The sequence below is a fragment of the Thunnus albacares genome, chromosome 14 (assembly GCF_914725855.1).
Source record: "Thunnus albacares chromosome 14, fThuAlb1.1, whole genome shotgun sequence".
Classification (NCBI taxonomy): domain Eukaryota; kingdom Metazoa; phylum Chordata; class Actinopteri; order Scombriformes; family Scombridae; genus Thunnus; species Thunnus albacares.
Genome location: NC_058119.1, coordinates 22580044 through 22603559, shown reverse-complemented (window position 1 = coordinate 22603559; position 23516 = coordinate 22580044). Strand labels below are relative to the sequence as shown.

General features: G+C 39.5%; 1 protein-coding gene and 1 long non-coding RNA gene across 3 annotated transcripts in view; one reads left to right on the top strand and one right to left on the bottom strand.

Moving 5' to 3' along the window:
• pank1a (pantothenate kinase 1a) overlaps positions 1 to 22197 on the top strand; it is a 27988-nt gene extending 5791 nt beyond the window's left edge. For both annotated transcript variants that reach the window (XM_044372668.1, XM_044372669.1), the window contains exons 2-8: positions 8858 to 9004; positions 9428 to 9633; positions 10058 to 10311; positions 12110 to 12286; positions 13792 to 13915; positions 15510 to 15635; positions 15853 to 22197. In XM_044372668.1, the coding sequence (XP_044228603.1) occupies positions 8858 to 9004; positions 9428 to 9633; positions 10058 to 10311; positions 12110 to 12286; positions 13792 to 13915; positions 15510 to 15635; positions 15853 to 15912 (1094 nt within the window). In that variant the 3' untranslated portion in view covers positions 15913 to 22197. The remainder of the gene's footprint in view (positions 1 to 8857; positions 9005 to 9427; positions 9634 to 10057; positions 10312 to 12109; positions 12287 to 13791; positions 13916 to 15509; positions 15636 to 15852) is intronic.
• On the bottom strand, positions 19961 to 23516 carry LOC122996885. The gene is made up of 2 exons (XR_006407098.1): positions 22924 to 23516; positions 19961 to 22058 (listed from the first exon to the last, which is right to left on the bottom strand). It is a non-coding gene; the product is annotated as an uncharacterized LOC122996885 (long non-coding RNA).

Sequence of the window (23516 nt, the reverse complement as noted above, 5' to 3'; positions counted from 1 at the left end):
AACAATTAGTCGATTTGTTTGATTAGTCAATCGAATAATTGTTTTAGTGATTTTTTTTAAAGCAGAAATGACAAATATTTGCTGGTTGCAGCTTCTCAAATGTGGGGAATTTGGAACATGTCTGTTTAATACGTGATGGTAAACTGAAGACGTGAGCATGATCACAACAACATGACTAATCAATTGATCAAGAAAATAATATGCAGATTAATCGATAATGAAAATAATCATTAGTTGCAGTCCTAGAAGGTATTATTGTATTTGGTAAAGCAGTCGTGTTACAGTAGTAGTTGAAGGAGTGGTTGTCATAGCAATAATACTTGGAATTGGTGTAGTATTTGTACCAAGAGTAAAACTCTAGTAAAACTAGAAGAATGTAGTATAAGGCTGCAACTAATGACTATTTTCATTATTTACTACTGCTGAAAAATGGTGAAAAAGCGCATCACGATTTCTTAAAGCCCACACTGATGTCTTTAAATTGTTTTTTTTTTTGTCCAACCAACAGTCAAAACCAAAGAGATAATCAGTTTAGAGCTGAAGACAAAAGCAAAACTTCCTGTGATCTTAGGCTCAGAAATGTGTGTATATTATTGTATCCACTGTATACACACAGCGTCCATCTGCTCGCCTGTGTATTTTCTTGTCTTATCACACAGGCGTGCTGTACAAGTGTTGTTCTTGTCCTGTGCTCTCTGCACAATGTATTAACACACTCACACACTCACCAAGCTTCCCTGTGAAACCTGAGATCAAAGGTTAAACGATAGGAAATTTAATAGAAACGGTTGCTGCCGATAATCCCTGAGGTCATGTTGGGAAGCTGAACAGTGAGCACGGTGGAAATAAAATATATTAATGAGCTTTGTAATCGAGGTACGACTGTACGCACGCATTACATACTGTATCTACCATGTGGGGATGCATTGCAGAGCAGATGTGTGTTCAGCCACAGACCTTTCACCTACATGGACACAAATCACTGTCAACCCCCCCCCCCCCTCCCAACCCCGCTACATGTCACACTGACCTTTGGCTTGCTGGACACAGTGTGTGTGCGTGATGTGTTTGTGCTTTTTAAATTGAAACCCTGGATAAGTGGTCATATGTGTGGACTATAGGATACACTCAGGAAAAGTGGGGGACATCTGTTGTTAGGAAATTTGAGTTTTTTTTCACTGAATCTGTAGAGGGAGATTTGAAGATTTAGCAACCTGCTTTTCTCTTTTTCACAATCATCCACCAGTGGTTTACTGTTGGCCTTTGGCCCGCAGCGCTTCATGGCTGTGAGGGAGTTTAGATGCCTTTGTCTTTGTTAAGACAGTATGAATATAGGCCAGGTTGTACCGTGTTCCCTTAATGTCTTTCCAGTCAGTGTGGACATATTTCATCATCACGGACATCAGTGACAGCCAGGTGACAGTGAAGCAGTAATGTTTCCTCTGGCTTCACGTGCTCATTTTGTTGTCATTGTTTCCACTGCATAAGGGAATGATCCACGGTTACATGCAGTCAATATGTGTCAGGTAGACTGATGACATGCTCTGACAAATTACTCTATAGATTTAGAGGATACCTTTAGTTCAAATATAGGCTGAGATGCTCCAGTAATTGTCATTTATTAAGCCAGGCTATATAAAGAAGGCTGCAGTTATTCTCTTTGTGTTTCAAGTATTAAACAGCTCAAACTCAATATTTGTCACCAATTTAAAGAGAAAGGTCGCTCTTAGCAGTATGCGTTTGCTGTGACTTTATGCCACAGATAAAAAAATACCTTAATAGTTGTGTTTTTTGTGCACAAATCTTGCTTTAAATTGATAAAAACAAGAGAAATCTCCACACAGCAATCTAGCTACTGTATTTGCTTTGCACTTAACTGCTTGTGTGTTTGTGTTTGAGTGTTTTTTTGGCTGAGACAGCGGAGGAAAATGTGATTGTCACTTGAGGCAGTCATGCAACATAGCTGCCCTCTAACAGTGTCGCTTTTGCTTGTAGTGACACCTTTCATTACATCAGGGAAGGATTTTATATTTCTGGCTCCAGGGTTTCACAGTTCTGCCGTAGCTTTGGTGCTCGTTATAAATTTCTTATGGCTTGAAGGGTGAAGCAGCTGACCTCAATACGGAATGATGTCGTGTGAAACAAATGTGCATGTGCGAAGCGTTTTCTTATTGTTCATGTATTGTAAACAGCCTAACCAAGAGAGAAATATTACTCAGCTCCCTGGTTGTCCAGTGGTTTGTTCGAGTGAGACATTAATGTTAGTGTCACAAGTGGAATAATCAGTTAGCTTTGTTGAAACTATCCATTGCATTAAAACACACAAGATCAAGTTGTTGTGACAAGAAATATCTATTTTTTTGGTCACAAAAACAATGCAGAGCAGTTTATTTTATTTTATTTTCATTTATAAAATCAGACAAGTGAATTTTACAGTGCAAACACTGCAGCACCTGTGTCTTTCAGTTCATGTTTACAGACTTTAGAGCAGGTCAGTAGGGGAGAGGGGACGGTAACAAAGAGTCAACCAAAGAGTAAGGACGGGTTGAGTGACTCCTGCTGAAAGTAACCGGACACCATCTACTATTGTAGGTATAGCAGTAGGTATAGGACTTGTGGTTGTAGCAACAGGTGTCAGTAACAGCAGTGGTGGTGCTAGCAGTCACGCAGTTGGTTTCAGCCACTCTGTTCATAGAGGTTTCAGTGGTCTAAGTGTCACAAAAGGCTGTCATTGCATAGATTGGGTGGACACACAAACATGTAATGCAATTGAATATCTACATCTACAGACTATCACACACAGTATTATGAGGCAGTATTTGAGGCAGGAATGATGTATTATGGTGTCAGATGTTCCTCAATTAGTCTAGTTAATTAAATTATATATAAAAAAGAAAAATACATGATTTTGACTGATAACAGCCCAGTGTTGTCGTGTAGGCCTAGTTGTTTAATAGATAAACAGCATCATATCACATATGATTCACAGAAAACAATATAGCCCTAGATTAAGGGTTGTTCAGTCAAGCACTTGAAGGTTGTATCTTGCTGCTTATACAGCATGCCGACACTTTCTGTCCTAATGACTGCTAGTGTTTTATGTACACACTCACACCGATAATGTCATGATAAGCTAACAAATACATAAAAGACATTTGAATGTGGTTCAAACATGACCTGAAATCACCAGCTCTAATTCGGTGGCTCTAATCTGAAAGTGGGCTGTGCCTCAGTAAACCAGACAGAATCACCCTGTTCACTTCACCACTGTGTTGTGAAATAGTCACATCTCCTGACATCTCCTGATTGTCACGCCAGCGCAACTCCAGGATAGGTTCAAAAGTCACCAGTCATATGCAGACTTTCAGGGTTTGCTGGTAAATCCCAAAGCTAATTGCTTCACTAGTGTTTGACCAGTCTGGGAAAGTTTGACAAAATATCTGCAAAATATCTCAGAATGTTGTTTATGTATTTAAGGTTGTTGGTAGAGTAGATAAACATACTTACTTAAAACATACTGAGCTCATTCTGATCCTTATTTCACACAATTTCCCATGATACCGTTCAGTTCTCACCAAAGAGTTACTTCCAGATTGCTCATCTGAGTTTGGATGTCCACTGCTGTATTAACCGGCCAGGGATCACTCCAAAGACAACCATTTTTGAAAATATTGACATTCATTCTGTAATGAAATATCTCTGCTTTATTTTTTTAAGAAGCAGTTATTATAGAGTTTGGTGATGAACCAATGTTGTGAGTCTCTTACTGACCTTAAGTTTACTCTCATCATAGTTTTAAATTGAAACGGGTCATTCTTATATAATTAAACTTCTCTGATAGACATCTAACAGGCATCTAATCTGACGTTCAGTGAGCCAAAATCCAGTCTGTAAGTCCAGAATCTTAAACTGGTCGTCTCATAAATATTACAAACCGGTTTTGATGTTCTAAGAAAACACTCATAATTACAGTTTACCATAATTCAAATTTTAGATCATAACCTTAGTTTTTTAACATCTCATAACAAAGCAAGCGGATGAATATGATAAAGAAACATGCACATTTCTCTGTATGCTTGAGTTTGTTTATATGTGAGTTAACATGTTTTGCATTGTCTTGGTGGCTCAGTGGGCCGGCTCACCAAGCAGCAAATATTTGGATTCAACACATTCTTTTGTGGATCGCTGCTGCTTTCCACAACAACAGCAACATATGTTTTAGTGACCACATGTTGTCTTCAACAGTTGCACAAGCTTTTTATTGTTCTAAACTAGAGACACTGATTGGTCAAAACGACGCAGTCGGTATGCAGCGCCTCTCCCAGCTTTCCCTTTTGGACTCTGTGCTGCGCAACACATATGAAACAATAATGCCGGCGGGCCCTCAGATTTGACTCACACAAACCTCAAGGTCTCATCATGTCTGTTATGTGTAAATAACGCAATAGTCTTCAAACATTGCCCAATGCAAAGAGAGGCAGGTGGCATTTAAAAGTAGAAGCATATGCACACCTTCCACCAAAAGAAAATACATGAAATGTGTGTAATATTTGGTTTAGTTTGTTTTAAATATGAGTGCTCCATATCGTCAACAAAGCTAATTTTCAAGGCAAACAAAATAACAGAAAGCCTAGCTCCTTGTCATCATAAAATAAATAAAATAACTGCATTTATAACATTTCTCTTATATACTTAGAACTCAAATTGATCTAATGTAAGTTCATTTGTATTTCAGTCTATTGTATGTGATTATATTGTCATGCAAATAAAGCCTACAGAATTAAAAACAATGAGGATGACTGATATATCTCTAAGTTAAATACAGTCGTTGCTTTGTGGTGCATTGAAAACGCCTTGCAGTATCAGTTTCCTCCCATCTGTGCCAGCACTCAAATTGAATTAAATTGATCAAGAGAGACAAGAAGCAAGCAGAAGTCAGGAAGAGGAGCGGTAGAGAATGAGAGAGAGAGAGAAATGGAGGCAAGGAGACAGAAAATAGGAGACTGAGGAAAGATGAAAGAGGAAAGGAAAGATGGCTGAGAGAGAAACAGGAGCAAGAAATGTAGGAGCGAAAAAGACGGCAACAGAGGCTGAGAGATGGAGAGGAAAAGATAAGCAAAAGAGAGAAAAATAGGAGGCAGAAGAGTGTGCGAGAGAGCTACACAGAGTGAGCGAGAGAGAGAGAGAGGGAAATGATGGAGGGGGCTTGTCTGTTTCCATGGCGACTGTGGCTCTTGTTGAGCTGTGGTGATGTGTTTTTGTTTTTTTTCCTAGCCATTTGTGCTGGAAGTTTTTTTTTTTTTCCTGTTTCTCTCTCTCTATCTGTCTTTGTGCTGTACTCAATGTTCCAACCAGCTAACTACCCAGATAAACCAGTTTCTTCGCTCCACTTCTCTCTAACCTTATCTGTGCAGCGGTGTTAATCCGACACACTCATACCTCCTTCAGCAGACACATGTAGGATGTAGGTACACTGAACATGCCTTCAACCTCATTCATATCAAACAGAAGGTCACAGATGGATTTCTGGTTGTCACCGTTAGCAGAGACTCCAATCTGCAGTGTAGTTTCCATATAGCTCACTGCTAAACTATAAAATCACCCTGAATTACATTGACTCATTACCAGATAGAAGTTACGTTTCCTTCTGTCCAGAGGTGTGCTCTTGCTTTCCCACATGCACACTATTTCTTCCTCTCTCTATGTCTCTCTCCGTCTTTTCCTTGCTCTGCTTTTTTGGGAGTTAATTAGATGCCATTTAAACATATAAACCGTTAAATCAATTTTATCTTGCAGAGATGCCTGGCCTCTGGCCTCTGGCCTCGTTCAACCCTGAAAGATAAATCCATTGGCAAAAGCTTTTAATGTCTTCAAGCAAAAATATCATGAATCTGTTGGTTGTAGCTACTTCAAAATGAGGATTTGCTACTTTTCTCGATTTTTATATTATTGTTTGAATATTGGAAGGTGTCAAAATTGATGCTGGAAATGATAATGGACATTTTTACAGTATTTTTAATGGAGAAAATAATCAGATAATTGTTTAGATGATCAGATTAATATCGATTGATAATTGTTAGTTGCAGGCCGAGTGTTATGGTGTTGGTCTGAATGGGGTATGAAGAGGACCAGTTCCACTTACATTAAAAAAAAAAAAAAAGTTTGTTTTTGTTTTTTTGTTTTTTTTTAACTTTTGTCAAATTGTATTGATTATGATAACTTGGTTCCACTTTTTCCATGATATGGTTCTGCTTCAATGGTAAGAACAGTACTATGCATTAATGTTGTGATGTATAAAAGCCAAAAATGTAAGTAGCTTATAGTTTGTTACTCAGTTTCAATCTTTCTCTTTCATTTCTCCATTTTTTTCCTAAGGGGTTTTTTTGTGTGGTCTCATATTGCAACGCATCGGTTGACCTCATAGGACTTTCACTTTTACAATCCTGTATTGTTATTGGCAATCATTCCTTGAGTGGGGGTAGTGGGTAAACGCTTTCCTGGGGTCATCAGGCGGGCACCCTCTTTCCTTGGTGTTTTGTTTATAGGTCCACGCAGCAACAGAACTTCAAGAGGATCAGTCGAGTCTGGGTTTCTTCTGTCAATGATTTAGTTCTGTTTATGCGGATTGTAAATCATAACCGAACTTCAGGAGGATCAGTCGAGTCCAGGTTTCCTCTGTCAAGGATTCAGTCCTGTTTATGTGGACTGTAAATCATAACTAGCAGCAACAGAATTTCAGGAGGTTCAGTCAAGTCCAGGTTTCCTCTGTCAATGAGTCCGTCCTGTTTATGCGGACTGTAAATCATACCAGCAGTGGGGGTAGGGGTAGAAGCTTCACTGAGGTCATCAGGTGGGCACTCTCCTTCCTTGGTGTTTCATTGATAGGCCCAAGATACCTCTGGAGGGCTCAACGGTGACACCTGGTGTCCCAGGTGCACCCCCCCTCTACTTCTACCCCTCCTTCCAGCTGATGGTCATTTTGCCACCCAGTTCTTGTCCTTTCTTTTCAGCCAGAGCCAGTTGCTGCTTTGCTCGGCAGCCTCTGCCAGTGACTTGATGGCATGTCAGAGGACCTGTCCTCGGACTCCCATCCCTTTCAGCAGCCTGCTGGTATACATGGCCAAAAACCCCTGCACCCGACCTCCTTTTCCAGCCCTTTTGTTCTGCTTCAGTTGCTAGATCGGAGTACTTCAGCTTTTTGCGTTCATACGCTTCAGCAACTGCATCCTCCCATGGCACAGTCAGTTCTATGATAAACAGGGCCTTTTGTGAGGCTGACCACAGGATCAGATCTGGCCTGAGGCTGGTTGTAATGATCTCCGGTGGGAAGGTGAGCTTCTGGTCTAGAGTAACCTTCATCTTCCATTCCTGGGCTGTATCCAGTAGGCTTTTCTGATTCTTTTCTTGCATTTGATCTCTTTGGTACCTTTCCTGCTGGTACAAAGGCTTTGGTGTTGGATGAGCCAGGGGTTGGAGGAGAGAGGGCATTGTTGTTAGTCTGCATTAGTGCTAGTTGCTGAAGGACCTGGTTGTGCCTCCAGGTGTAGCGTCCTTGGGTGAGGCTGGTCTTGCAGCCTGTGAGTATGTGCTGTAGGGTTGCTGGTGTTTGACAAAGGGGACATAATGTCCCCAAGCCACTGGTTCAGGTTCTTGGGACTGGGAAAAGCATCATAGATGGCTCTGATGATGAAGCTAAGTCTGCTTCCTTCCATTTCCTAGAGATCCTTAGTCTGTCCAGAGGATAGTAAACAGGATAGATCCAAAAGCATTGGCCAGGTTGAGGAATGCAACATGAAAATCTCTTCCTTTCTAGCCTGAATCTGATACCATATTTTGGTTGAATGGTCTAAGCATCCTAAGAAACCTGATATACCGGTTTTCTGTACCAAGGTGTCAATTAAGTTGTTGTCTTTCAGGTAGGTTGCCATCCTTTGTGCAACAGTGCTGAAGAAATTTTTCCCTTCAACATTCATAAGGCATATGCACACAGCTTTCTTGACTTTGCTCTTGTTTCCTTCTGGACTTGGGTGGGGTTGTTGTTTTAATCTTCCTTGGGTTGCCATCCTTTGTGCAACAAAGCTGAAGAAAATTTTCCCTTCAGCATTCAGAAGGTTTATTTGCTGGAATTGATCGATATTCAAGGCATTCTTCTCTTTGGGGATTAATACTCCCCCTGGTCCTCGCCATGATTTTGGGATGTTTTTCTTCTTCTACAACACCTTCATTAGCCTCCACAGAAACATCCCTCAGGACATCTGGGGCGTTCTCATACAGAAAATAGGGAACTCCATTTGGTCCTGGAGCTGACGCTGTCCTTGCCTTCCTCACAGCTTTCTTAAATTTGCTCTGTTTAGGAGGGCTGTCATCAAACTGGTGTTCTGGTTGAGGAATGAGTGACATGTCAGGAAGTATCCTCTGTTAATGTCTCTGGTTGTCTGCGTTTATTGTTTTTAAATCATCTTCAAGTTCCCTCGTTGACACCAGGGGTCCATTAGTCTAATCCATTAGTCAACCCATCAGTCCATTAGTGGACTTTCGTTTAGTATCGCATATTAGACGGCATTTTTCTGTATGCCACAACCATAGTGGCACCTCCTTATAACAGCTACATAGAAACACAGCAAACAGTACAGTTAGAAACTGCTAAACATCAACAAAGGGTTTTTGTCACAGTTTTGGTTCGTAAATGAATTTTCCACTGCCCTCTCCCCTGACTAAAGTAAAAATTCTGAAAATGTAGCCTAATTTCTTGCAAAGATGTTGTCAGTCAAATCCTGGGTTTGGTCATTACGGTCTCTGTTGTCTCTTGTTTTAAAAGTAAAAAAGTCGTTTATACCTCTGTCTTCCTTCTCTCCAGCATTCCCCTGGTTTGGTATGGACATCGGTGGCACCTTGGTCAAGCTGGTGTACTTTGAGCCGGTTGACATAACTGCAGAGGAAGAACAGGAGGAAGTGGAGAACCTCAAGTCCATCCGCCGCTACCTCACCTCAAACGTGGCCTATGGTATGTCTACACACACACATGTTGGTCACACTTAATTAACTGCGTCTTTTAACTCCTGTGCATATCTAAGAAATGGAAAGTCAGGTCAAGGACAATTTACAAGAAGATAGCAGGATATTTACTGCAGTGCGTCTCACTAATTCATTGCATAAGACTGATAAGTCAGTTGTTACAGAAACCAGATCATCTACAGATAAAGATTTGAAGCTGAATAGCATCACCACACCACAAAGTTGCAAGCTTTAGGTCATAGAGCTGCTCACTTTTAATACAGCTTTTAGAAGAGTGCATTTGATATTCCCAAATCAACTTCTTGTACGGGTGCTTATAATGTGGATAATCTCTGAACTTAATTGTATCATAGTGATGAACTGCATTAGCACATCAGACCAATTTTGTAAAAATATTTCCTTCCTCACTCAGGTAAAACAGGCGTCCGTGACGTCCACCTGGAGCTGAGGAACCTGACAATGTGCGGCCGGACGGGGAACCTGCACTTCATCCGCTTCCCAACGCAGGCCATGCCCCGTTTCATCCAGATGGGACACGACAAGAATTTCTCCAGCCTGCACACAACACTATGCGCCACCGGTGGCGGGGCGTACAAGTTTGAGAACGACTTCCGAACAGTGAGTGTACTGTATGTCCAGAGGAACTGATTGTTAAAAAATACTGGTCAACACTTGGTTACTGATCCTACTGCTGTGACTTGAAGTATACAGAAGTACATTTATCACCTGTTCTGACTTTTGGAAGTGAGAGCATTATGCACAGTGTAAGTGTCTGTGTTAGTGCTTGTTTACCTGATGTGAAGTACATTGACCCCATCTGCAGTGCAGCAGGATCAATGAACTCTCTCTGGGCACTGCAGCATGAACTAAGACCTTGTGCACACTTGAGTCTAAAAATGCTTTGAAAATCCTTTTAGCTTTACAAAACTGACACATTGATAATAACCTTTTACTTTAAATGATCTTGAACAGTTAAAACCCTTTGGTGCAGCCAAAATAGTGTCCTCACAATGTTTTTTAATCTTTCTCCATTTCGCCGCAGATGGCCGATCTGGAGCTGCTGAAGCTGGACGAGCTGGACTGTCTGATCCGTGGCCTGCTGTTCGTCGACCGGGTGAGCTTCAACGGCCACCCAGAGTGCTACTACTTCCAGAACCCATCAGACACCCAGAGCTGCGTGAAGAAGCCCTGCACGCTTGACAACCCCTTCCCCATGCTGCTGGTCAACATCGGCTCCGGGGTCTCCATACTGGCCGTGTATTCGGAGAACAACTATAAACGGGTGACTGGGACCAGGTGAGGAAGAAAGACACCTACTGAATGTATAAACACACACACACAGATACATCAGTTAAAGCTTGATTTATTCAATCATGTTGTATGGATCAGGTAAGGAATGAGAGAATAAGACTGAGCTAGAAGTGAGTGAAAGACAGGATAGAAACAGAATGTGATGAATTGATTAACAATTCCTGACTTTCTTCCGGTTTTTAATGTTCAAACACACTAAAAATATTGTGTTAAAGTACCTCCTTAAGTTTGTGCTCATATATTTCTGGAAAAATAAGAGACTTTAAGTCAGTTTAAAAATGTCTTATCTAGAAAAGAATGATATATTTAGCAGAAGGTTGTCAATTGGGCCCAATTGAGTTCAAAACTACAAAATACATTTTTCCATTTTTGAGATTTTACTGGTTTTACTATTTTATAGAAAGATTTGACTACATTGAAAGTGCACTTGAAGTCCCAGATGAATGAGTAACATGACGGTGTTTTGTGTGAACGAATATGTGCTAAAGGTGAAGGTGACTATATACGTTTTATAGGTTCAATGGAACCGCCACATATGGCAGAGTCAGTTGTTTGAATTGCAGCCATTCTTTATCTAATATTACCTTATGTACCTTAGTGTTCATGTAACAGTACGGCGAGACTGAGATTAGATTGTACACAGTTGGAAAATAACAGAAGGTCCCAACACATATGATGAGAGCATGTTGATGTGGGGAAAAGAAGATTATACATTTACATTTTCTATTTTATTCATCGCTTGAACCAGTCTCCTGCTTATCTGTCACATCTTACTTCACCCATGACATTAGCCGAGCCAACCACAGCTCAGTCAGCCAGTCGGAGTGTGTGTGTTCATGTATATACACGTGTTGTAACTGCACACCACCGCTCATTTGTTGCTTCCTTCTCCTGTAAATGGCAACCGTGTCTGATTGCTACTGCTCACCATGACATCAGAGAGAGACGGTGTGTGTGTGTGTGTGTGTGTGTGTGTGTGTGTGTGTGTGTGTGTGTGTGTGTGTGTGTGTGTGTGTGTGTGTGTGTGTGTGTGTAAGGCTTCCATTTCCATCTATCACACTGCTCTAGAGAGAGGAAAACATTAGTAAGCCAAACCAATTTGTTGTGTGTGTCAAGTGCAAAGTTTGTGTGGTCTGATGTGTAGTTTTCAATCTTTTCATGATCCCATTTATTCATTCTCTTTATCTTGAGTTATGTTTTTAGTTTTTTTTTTAAATTATTGAGCTCCAAGCACTCTGTGCGTTTCATCTTCTATTTGTCATCTTAAGCTTATTGTAAACGTATATTATTTTATTATTTCAATACAGTTTAACCCATCTGTTAATTTTCTAGTTTATTTACAACACACTTTACAGTCTAATCCTACAGGGATGATGCTTATGCTGTTGGCTGCTTATAAAGCTCATGATACAGGAATTAAAGCTTGTTTAGAGGTCAGAGGTCTGGACTGCATTGCCCAAACAGAATTCCTGTAACTACTAGGTACTAGGAAGAGCTTTTAAAGCTGAGGACAAAAGTAGATGTGTTTTTTATTTAGTTAAGTAAGACTTTGCAGATTCATCACAGTCAGAAAACTATCAAATCTTCAATACCTGTTGTTTTTTCTCTCCTTCCCTCTTTTTTCCCTTTCTCTTTCCTTCCTGTCTTCCTCCTCCTCATTTTTCCTTTGCCCATTCCCGAACTCTCCAAATCCTTTTCACTGGCTTCTCCAACCTCGCTTGTATCTTTCTTTTCTCCCTTCTCTCTTTATCATTGTCTTCCTCACTCTCTATCCGTTCCTCAGCCTGGGAGGTGGGACATTCCTGGGCCTTTGCTGCCTGCTGACGGGCTGCGAGACGTTCGAGGAGGCGTTGGAAATGGCCAGCAAGGGCGACTCCACCAACGTGGACAAACTGGTGAAGGACATCTACGGAGGAGACTATGAACGCTTTGGGCTACAGGGCTCTGCCGTCGCATCCAGGTGAAAGTCTACAACTTAACCGCAGTTGGCGTCATCCGAGACACTTTTACACATTCCAGTGATTTAGAATTGCGTTTCCATAAAGTCTCTCAAGACACAGAAAAAAAATAATGGTCAGAATGGATACAGCAGAGACATTTCTGTTAAAAATGTTAGGTCTCCGGTCCAAGCTGATATAGCCCTGATGACATCATCGGGTTTATTTTTTCAGACTTTGGAAAGCTCCCCCAGAGCCGCAGAAGATATTATACAACTGTTTTCACAGGCTGAGTAACACTTCTTCTGAGGAATAAACTGACCGTAATGTGCAAAATCGGCAGAGCGCCCTTTTAAACCTCTGAATGCTAAATGCATCAGGGGCCTTTCATAGGAAGTTTGTGAATATATTGCGAAACTCCTCGGCCTGTGGTATGTGATGATGAAGAATTAAGTCATCGTGAACCATTAAGAGCAATAAATATGGACGTTTAGTCAAACAAAAGAAGCAAACTGAAGACATCAGTGTGGCCTCTAAAAGCAATTTTATCACTATGTTTTTTTTTAACATTTTATAGACTAAACAATCAATCGATGAATGGAGAAAATAATTGCCAGAGAAGATATTGATAATGAAAACAATCATCAGTTGCAGCTCTAAATGATCAAACCTATTATGTGGAGTGGGTGAATCAGCTTTAAACTAATCAGCTGCAAGTGCTGATTTATTTGTTCATGTGAATTAGTTAATTGCCCAGACAAAGTAATGAAGGTGAGAACATGAATTATCCAAAGTGACACAGTGCTATTTCATGCTCTCACTGTCGGCTACTAGTTCAAAAAAGGTGTGCACAACGCATCACTGCACTAACACATGTAGTTACATAAACAAAAAACCAGCCTGATGAGAAATGGTATGTGAAATAATAGCTGACTGATTCCTTAACAATGAGCATAAGACACACGCACACACACACACACACACACACACACACACACACACACACACACACACACACACACACACACACACACACACACACACACACACACACACACAGACCTTTGCTTGTTAATCTGGGTTCAGCATGTATACAGTAAACCTGCCGCTCTGTTCAAAGGTTGATCCATAAAGCAAAGTGAAAAACAGATTTTATCACAGTCGTCAGATTATGAAGTATGCAGTCTGTTTCTTGTTAAGGTGTTCCTTTCTGTGTGTATGTATCAAAACAACACACACACACACACACACACACACACACACACACACACACCAAACATACACACACTGACAAACAGCACTTGTTTATAGTTGCTCCTGAACGTTAATATGACATTTACAAAGACTCATGTTTAGTGTGTTTTGTGCTTTTTGTCATTTCATTTGTCAAAGGTTCATCAAAGTTGAATATAATTAACTATTAATAATAATAATTTGTGTGTGTTCCACATGTTTACATGTAAAATGAAATGTAAAATTTAATGTTGTGTTTCATATGGTCTGTTTTTTTGGTTTTTGTTTTTTACAGTTTTGGTCACATGATGAGCAAAGAGAAGCGAGACAGCATCAGTAAGGAAGACCTGGCCAGAGCCACACTGGTCACCATCACTAATAACATAGGATCCATAGCACGCATGTGTGCTGTCAACGAGGTACACACACACACACACACACACACACACACACACACACACACACACAGAAATGCTTACAGACACACACACTGACCAGGGTCTAATCTCAAGCTTTTCTAGCCACTCAGCATGAGTGAACAAACTTTATCATTTTTGAAAACACACAAATATTAATATTCTTGGCTCTCAATCACTGGTTTATCAGAGAAGTTAGAGAGATTTTTTTTTAATGAAAAAAAAATAAACTGTTTTGTCGTTTTAAGAAGCAAAAAACTGCTTTTAAATGATCTACTATGTTTTGACATTTTCAAGTTATCTTTATATTAATTATTTTTTATTTGGTCCAAATTGCCTTTTAGCTCACTGTTGATGTTTTGAGACTCAACTGTGAATTGTGATGAGTTTAAAGTAATCAACAGTGAGCTGATGGGTAATTTGGGGATTTTAAGTGCTAATTGGCACCACAATTTAGCAAACTCATAAACAAGCAACAACAACAAAAAAAACAGTTAAAAGTTTAATAGTTAAATCACTGAAATAAATAAATAAGTAAATAAACGAGAAAAATGGATCAACTGCTGAATCTGGATTTGAGCGTTTTTTCAGTGGCAGCAGCCAAACTCAAACTTGTTATTTACTGGAGTGAGGGGATCAGCCTGGAGTCTTTCTGTGTGCTGTGAGCTTCTTTACAGTGTTGCCTTGTGGCATGGCGATCAAGCAGCATTGTACAGGGCTATCACCGCACACAGACCTGCAGCGAAGACACTCGTGCACACACAAACACATACAAGGGCTTGCACCAATAGGGATTTATTTGTCCAGTGTTGATCATTATCTGTAATGCAGATGAGATGGATGAAGCTCTTTAGCAGTTTTTCCAGGCAGAGTGAAGAAACTGAGCTCTGCCCTTTAAATGACGACAATTCATTTTCAAAGAGCAACACGAGTTTTCTAGTGTTTTCTTCTGGCAGCAGTCATGGAAGGATTTTCATATCATGGGAGAAATGGGAAAGTGGTCTCAGACTTTTGGACCCATGTCAGCTGTAGGACTCCAAAAGATACCTTTTTTTTTTTTAGCTCTCCAGCACCACCATGTGGTTTGGGAGAGGTGTTGCATTTTGCTCACATTTTCTGATCTGATTCACATAAAAAAGGAATTTATGACATTAAGCATTTGTTTTTAGTGCTTAACACATTTATTTTAGGACTGTTTATACATGCTATTATTTTTATTTATTAATGTGATGAAAGACCTATTAAAACATTCCTAAAATGTTTTATGAAGAGAGTGATATTCACATTGTCTATTTTCATAGAGGCAGCAGGGGGCGCCAATGTTTTATGTGATCAGTGGAGTCAAAGCGTATAGGGAAATAGTAGACCATTCACATTCTCTTTTCTTTTTACTATTGTTTTTTGGGGCGTTTTAAGTCTTAATTAGAGTTGTTAGTAGAGGAGTGATAGGAAATGAGGTGAGAGAGATAGTGGGAAATGACCTTTTATATTTTCAAGTGAGGATTTATGTTGTTTTTGCTTTTTGCATAGTTGTCACACACATATTGGGGCTTGATTTCTTTTCTCTGACTTTTTCCGCGTCTCTCTTAAATTTCAGAAAATCGAGCGTGTGGTATTTGTTGGGAACTTCCTTCGTATCAACACAGTGTCCACAAAACTGCTAGCCTACGCCATGGACTTCTGGTCTAAAGGACAACTCAGAGCTCTCTTCCTGGAACACGAGGTGAGCACAAATAAAATCTGTTAGATACATTTAACCAAGCTGTGAAACTCAACCCTCCTGTCTGTTAGTGCTGGAATAAATTAAACTGAAAAAAAAAACCCCTTATGATCCCAGGTAGCATATAAAAAGTCTTATACTTGGATTTCTGCAGGCACTCAGTAAAACTTATGACTACAGTATGTGAAAATGTCTTCTCTTGTGTGTGTATTGTCTCCAGGGTTATTTCGGAGCCGTTGGTGCGCTGATGGAGCTGCTCAAGACAACAGAGGACCCGTGAAGGAAATTCTGTCGTGACATCATCAGCCCTCAACAAGACGATGTCATCCATCCCTTAACGCTGTGATGTCATCAACTCTCGATGCTGTGACGTCATCAACTTTGGACGCTGCTGAAAGGTCCCGTTCACAGAGGCCGTTAAATGGAACACTATGAGAGATACACAGAAACTGGGAAAAGCCATTTTAATAATTTAACACTTGTAAATAATGATAACCTCTAACATCCACCTCCTAAATTTCCCAAACAGAGTCCCCCTATCATAGAGGTTTTAATATTGTAATCATTAATTTATGGTTTCCTGTAATCAGCTCTGTTGATTCCTGTAATCAGTCCTGTGTCAGGAGACGCAGAGACACAGAGTATTTTAGTGTTTTTTTGTTACTGTGTGTGTGTTTGCGTGAAAAGCTACTGTAGCATTACGTCCTGGAGGCTGTGGCACCCCAGGCGACTGTTTGTGCAACGGTTCTCTAAGATAGGATGTCTGCAAAGAAATGAAGTTACTCTTCAATGAGTAATTGGACCTTTTTACCACCAGGGACTCAAGGAAATGTCTCTTCTGCGACCACAGAAACATCAGCTGTGAAACCATCGAGGCTACTGCTCGTGGTCGAACCGCAGCTGGCCAGCGACATGCTCGTGTTGCCTGTTTTTGCACAAAAAGTTGCCCACCATGCTACAGTCTTCTAAGGAGTGCACTGAAGCCAAATCCTGTTGAGATTCATACAACACTTGCCTCCTTCAGCTCAGACAGGAAGCAGAAAAACAGTCTTTGATTCTTTCTGTTGCTCCGCTGCACATGGCCTTTGCTTTTTTTCTTTGTCTGTTCTCCGGCTTGCCTACATGTAAACAGCATTAACAACACCGTATTGCCATGCATGCGTACCTAACCTGCTGAGTTTAGTGTTAGATGACGGGACCAAGACACTGTCTTCCAACAGATAGCGCTACAGCTGTGTGTGCGTTGTTAATTTGTGTTGACTAGCATCACCGCAACTACGGTCAGTCCAACTCAGCAACCTGTGTTTGTGATTTGTGAAATACTGTGGGATCTTCTTTTCTTCTTTGTCCAGCTCAAGGACACTTCCGCTGGATCGAGGTCTACACCCTCTGGCCTCGTTGCCACTCTGCTGCCTTGTTTGGGTGTTGTAGTGTGATTTAATGAGGTGTTCATTTTCTCCATGTGAATCCTGGCATGATAAAGGTTCAGCACCCCTGTTGTATGTGCAGATGCAGCAGAGTAAGGCCACCTTTTTGGGAGACAATGGGGACCAAGACGATTTTTTTACAAAGAATCACTCCTCATGCAAATTACATTAATGAATATTGGCTAGCAGCAGATTGAGTTAAACTAGATTAGACTGTTTTTACTGTCTTATATTGCAGATATTGTGCATGACAGTCTGTGATTTGTTCTCAGAGTGTTACTGGTTAGGTGAAGTTTCATTCTCTCCGCTTTGTACTCACAGACAATGAGAAAAACAAACATTCATCCTACAATTTGCATGCTACTGTTTAAGAACAGTGAGTCAGGGCACCTTTATGTGCACAAACCTGCCTTTTTGTCCTGATCTGAGGCCATATCCAAACTGGTACACACACCCTAGAAGAGCCCCACCCTCAATTGTGTACTTATAGAATACTTGAAAATGCTGAGTGTCGATTTAGCCTGAGATTCAAGGATGGAAAACCTTGCTCGCCTGAATTGCCTGTAATAATGTTCTGAGCGCAGGAAGCTTAAAGGAATCTCACGATCTGCAATAATGTAAATTACATGCACACCTCACTGTATAGCAAGGGTTGCTTGTAATTTACTCTGCATGACAATAACAGCTGTAAAGAGGAATTATTCTTTCTAGATCTCTATATTGATACTGTTTAAAAGAAACATGGACCATAAGTACAGTCTAGTTTCCTTTTAATGTCAAGGAAATGCCCCCTCACCCCACCTCAACCCCCCCAACTGCCTGGACCTTTTCAGCCTTTCATGTCTGTTTAATTGTCAAAGCAGCTGAACCATAAAGCTGGACAGTGCAGTCTTCTCTGTCCACTACGTTATACAGTATATTTAGCACCACTGTCTACATGCCTTTACTCTCTCCAGAAGAGAAACTGTGCTCTTTCCCTTTTTGGAATCACTCTTTGTATAATCACCTACATGTCTCAGTTTTTGTTTTAGACTATTTATTGTTAAATACCTCCAAAATATCACTACCAATACTTCCGTGGCAGTTAGTTTTAGTTGTGTCTGAGCCTGAGTTCACCACATAGACAAGATTTTTTTAATTTCTTCTGTAATATCGAGGGTAAAATTCTATTCAGCTAGTTGAATGTTTCTGGTCTTATTGACACAAACTTGTGTTTGCAGTTATTGCCTCTTCATTCTCTAACATACCTGGACTACACTTTGACTCCGATTAATAACATGTTTGCTGCTATGCAGTCCTGTTTTTTTTTTGTTTTTTTTTTAGTTCATTTGTACAAAGACACTTAGGGCAGTTGGATTATAAACAGGAAGTTGTTATTTCAAGTTGATATCATCATCCACAGCTACTCACAATACCCTAACACTAAAAAGTTTTGCTGTGAAATTCAATATGCATCATTTGAAGCAATTGTGTTTGCAAATTATAGATTGAACAGAATAAATTAGGGTAGATATGTCAGATGAGGGTGTTTTTAATGGATTAAGTCTTTATTGTAATCCCTCTTTTACAGAGTGGATCCTCTGTAGTTACATACATACACACTAAAAGTTTTTTTTTTCCTACTGCGGATATATCGAGTGTAACAGACTACATTAATTACCTATTGGCCGAACTAATTCAAATGCCAACACTTATGCAAGTGTTCAGAGTAAAACTGTGATGAAATACTATTTGAGGTTTTGCAACCTTTCCTCTGAAAACGTTGAATCATCAGTGTGTTTGATCCTGCTTGATTTCAGTTGCGATGACGCAGCAGATGTTCTTTCCTGGTGCTTTTTTTTTTTTTTTTTTGCCTTGGTTCGACTCATGTTTGGATGAGAATAGTGGCCTCGACCTACCAGGTGCCGCTCAGCTTTAACATCAGACTGGTGTTCTTTATCTCGTGCCACTCCTCCTCCTCCTAATCTGAAAACTCCAATCAGCTGCCTTCACTTATCCTGGTTACACCACGTTTGTGCCCTTCGCCTTCCTGTGTGATTTACTTTTTATTTCTTACCTGCTGAACTTCACCTCAGTGTTTTTTGTAATCTTGAGCATGTTCGGGTTTCACTCTTTGCTTTCTGTGTTTGTTTTCTGTTTGTTGTTATTGTATTATTATTGTAACAGAACGATTCAGTGCAGTTAACACACATTTGCAGTTTGAATAGGAGAGTGTCCTAAATGTGTAGGAAAGTCAGTTTTACTTCGTTTACTACATGTTGGTACTAAAATCTGATCATTTTGAAGAGTCTTGAGATATCACCTTTCATGGACAATGAGAACTGGATTTTTTTTATGTTTTCCAAATTCATTATGTTTTTGGGCAACAGTTCGGTTTGGGAACATTTTTAAAATACATGTCATTTTATTATTTCTATCCTGTTTCCTGATTTTTTTTATTTTGTTTTTTTTGGCCAGTAATAAGAAATAATGTGAGTTATTGCATTTTTTTCCCACATGTTTTGAGAATACTGTTGTACTGATTTTCTTTCATGGTTTGATTGACTTCGGTTGGCCCAACAGAACCAGTGTGATCGTCCCCACAAATGTAAAGCCCTGCTATGATGCTCTGTCTGGCTTGTCAAACATGTTGTGGTTTGCAGCACTTATAAAAGTGATCAGAGTTTAAATGCAAGTTGTACATTTTAAACACATATCATCACTGTCCTGCAGAAGCTTTCACCTCAAAACAAGGGCCTGTTATTTTGGGCCGCCAATGGTTTTAACATTTTACAGTCAGCTGTTCATCGTTTGGTGCACTCTCTTATTGGAAATAGATGTAAATATACATGATTTGTGGCCTCTGCAGAATGTGGATGACATGTGTTTTAAAGTTGTTAATTTTAAAGTGTACGTTCCTAATTTTTTTTTTTTTTTTTGCAATTTACTGTATATATTTGTGGAGATAATATATTCCAAAATCAGGGCTCACTTGCCAGATTTAGCAAATTTAGGCCAGCATTATCCAAACTTTTCCAAGCCAGTATTACATGCTGTCGTGGGAATATCATGAGTTCAAATAATTTCAGTATTTTGGACCTAACTAAGGTACTCTACTGCTGCGGTTTCTGTATTTTTTGACTTCAGAATCAATCACACTTGCTGGTATTTAAATCCTTAAGCTTCAACATCAAGCAGTATCACATCCTGCACTGTAGTTGACTTTATTGTGAACTTTTAAAGGTGTTTCAAATATTTTCTGTAACTACATCTCGGTTGGAAGCAAGAATTCAGTCGTTTAAGTAAATCAGCTTCTAAGCAGTGATTCGTCTGTTATCACGAGTCAACAATGTGGGTGTTTGTCTGCTTTGGTAACAGTTGTGATTTTAGGGTTTGGGTTCATTTCCCGCTGGGACCATCTGTACTCGGATCAGTAGGTTTTGCACGGTACTGTAAAAGGCTTTGGCTTAAAAGCGCTGCCGAACGGCAAATGTTATGTCATCCATAGTGAAATCTAAGCAACAGGCTATGCAGTAACTCATCCATTTATCTCTTTGTCCCTTTCAGCAAAACACCTCTTCTTCTCCAAACCTACCAGAGTTGATTTGACTTGTTTGTAAATGTTTTAGAGAAAAAATAATTATGCAACCTTGTTAGTTTTTCCCCTCTTGAGAAATCCTGTTTGAATCTTGACAGAGTGAGTTTCTCCTCATGAAGGTTCTGTCCTGCTGATTTAGTCGTTAACACTATTAAAGGTGGATGTTTACAACAGGATGTTTTAGACCTAATTAAGATCCAGGAATGGAGTACCGAGCATGTTTTATCATTGTGATCTGTGTGCCCTAATCGTGCTAAACACGTATGCACTGTGGCGCCGTAAGGACGTGGTCACACAAGAGACTTTTTTTAACTTGCCTACAGTTACTTTTGAAAGGCAGACCCTTCTTGTTGCTTGATTGATCCAGGTTTAGTATGTTTAAACTAAATTCTCACCTTTTTTTTTACATCAATGTGTAAAAAAAACAAACAATATATTAAATAGGTTGTACTCTGTCACATTTTTATCCTTAACAGTGTTTTCTTCAGGATGGCTAAAAGTATCTTGTTGCAAATTAAACCTCATGTTGCGCACTAGTCCAAGTGACATAATGTTGTTCCTTGTGCCCTTGTGACCCTTTTGCTTGTCTAATGTTTTTCACCCCACTTTGCTAAACGTGAAGGGATTTCCTCAGAGGTTCTTAATCTTGTCAAACATCCTGTTGCAAAAACACATCCAGCCTCTAAACTGTCTTCTGGAATGCTTGACAAGCAGGAAAGACCTTTTCACCCTTGTGTATTTGATTGTACAGAGATTTTGTAAATAATATTAATATGATATATTCTACACCAGCAATCTGTCTGTTGATAAAGTTGTTTCATCTGTTCAGGGCCAGGTTTCCCCAAACACGGCTCGGCATCTCATTTATCCCAAAGCAGACAGAAAACGCATCAAGACAAACCTCTTTTCTCCACAGCTGTTATCACTTTAAATAAACGATGAATGATCAATAGTATTAGTAATGCTTTATTGACCTGTGTTAACTTATATGTGGTATCATATTGGTGAAACCTCATTAGGGCTAGATACATTTTTCTGTGATTGTGTAAACGTTCTGCTATTCATTGTTAGCCCACGTTTACATGCATTACCTACTTTAATATTTCTCCTGGTCCATTTGACTTTGATTCAAAAATAACTCGTAAATAACTCATACATATTCTGAATGATGATTGAAAACTGAATTAAAAGTCCTTTTTAAGGGGAAATATAGTCAGATTAGACCTTTTTCTCTACACTTTTAAGTGTTGAACTTGGTTTGATGCTCTTGGTCACTTCAGTCCAGGTGCCTGTTTTCTGTCTGCTGGATTTCAGTGCCGGTTGTTCACCTTGGCTCCTCTGTGATCTGGATCTGGGTGTGAAGGTTTTGGGAAGCCCAGTGCTGGTTGTTGGCGTCAGTTCTGCTGCTGCTTTTAACTCCGGCTTGAAAAAAGAAAGGGTTAAAAAAAAAAAAAAAAAAAATTAAAAGAAAAAAGGCTCTCTGCCTTGTGCAATGTGTATGTACTGAAGTGAAGAGGTTTTTTTTTTTTCTAAAAAGGAATAAAACTAAAACTGGATGAGATACGTGTTCTGTATGTTTCTTTACTCATCTGTATAAGAAAAGAAAGCAATATTCAGGTCCTCAAATGAACACTTAAACATATTTTTTCTTGCTGTAATCCTGTTCATACTGACTAATAGAAGATCCTTTCATAATGCACTTACAATGTAAGTGATGGGGGATAAAATCCACAGTCCTTCTGTGCAAAAACGTATTCTAAAGTTTATCTGAAGCTAATATGAAGCTTCAGCTGTCCAAATTAGTCAAATCAATAGACATCTTTCAGCATTACAGTCTTTTTAATGCCAAAGTCCGTCTTTTTGTTACTATGCTTCCACCGCAGCTTACTAGGGAAACGCTGTCCGAGGAAACACAAAGAGGGAATTTGAGGCTAAAAAGACTGTAAATGTGGCAGATATCCACTTGATATGACTAACTCAGACCGCTGAAGCCTCATATAAGCTTCAGATCAACTTTTAAATGCATTTTTACCCAAAATGACTGTGTGGACACACTGTGGGTTTTGGCCTCCATCACTTACAAACCTCTTTCAGTAATAATATATGGACACCTGACTGTTTTAAGACAGACTTGAAAAATTGTGAGCCTGTTTTTTTTAAAGGACTAAAAATTAGTTAGTGACATTTCTAAGTTTGAGGGAGCTTCAAATACAATGCAATGAAGAAGACAAAGATGTGACTGCTGTAAATTACATTTCAATAGCAAATAGCAAAGATTTAGGCCTACCTGAATATTAACTGCAAGATATCATTACATAAAGGCTCAGGTCATTTTGCATTAAGTCACTGACTAAACACAAGCCATAAGTCCTAAAACCAACAAAAAGACAGTGTAAGTTTACTACACGAGTCAATAATATATCTGAATATGTCATTACACAAAGGCAGAAACTATTTCAGCTAGCTACCTAGCTGCAGCTAACGTTCATCAGTTAAGGGAACGTTACATCAGTTAACGTTCACCGGCTAACGTTCAACATATCTAACGTTCATCAGTTAACGTTCATCGCAGCTAACTTTGTTAGCATTTGTTTACCAGTTAAAATGCTTTAGCCACTGCTAAAAGAGTTTAACGGTGATACAGCAGTAACTTTATGTGGTGTTTAGATGAATAATATTCATTCACTGGCTGGCGTAGTTTTATGTTCGTTTCAGCTAACGTTAGGTAGCTGGGTAGCAGCACCTGAAAGAAAAATATAACGCTGAGTAAAATAAGTTTTAATTTATTTTAACTGATAGGTAAAAACAAAACTGTCTTTAAAGTACTTATATTTCTTTCTACTTATTTAAGTAACTTAACTATCATTTATTTATGTATTC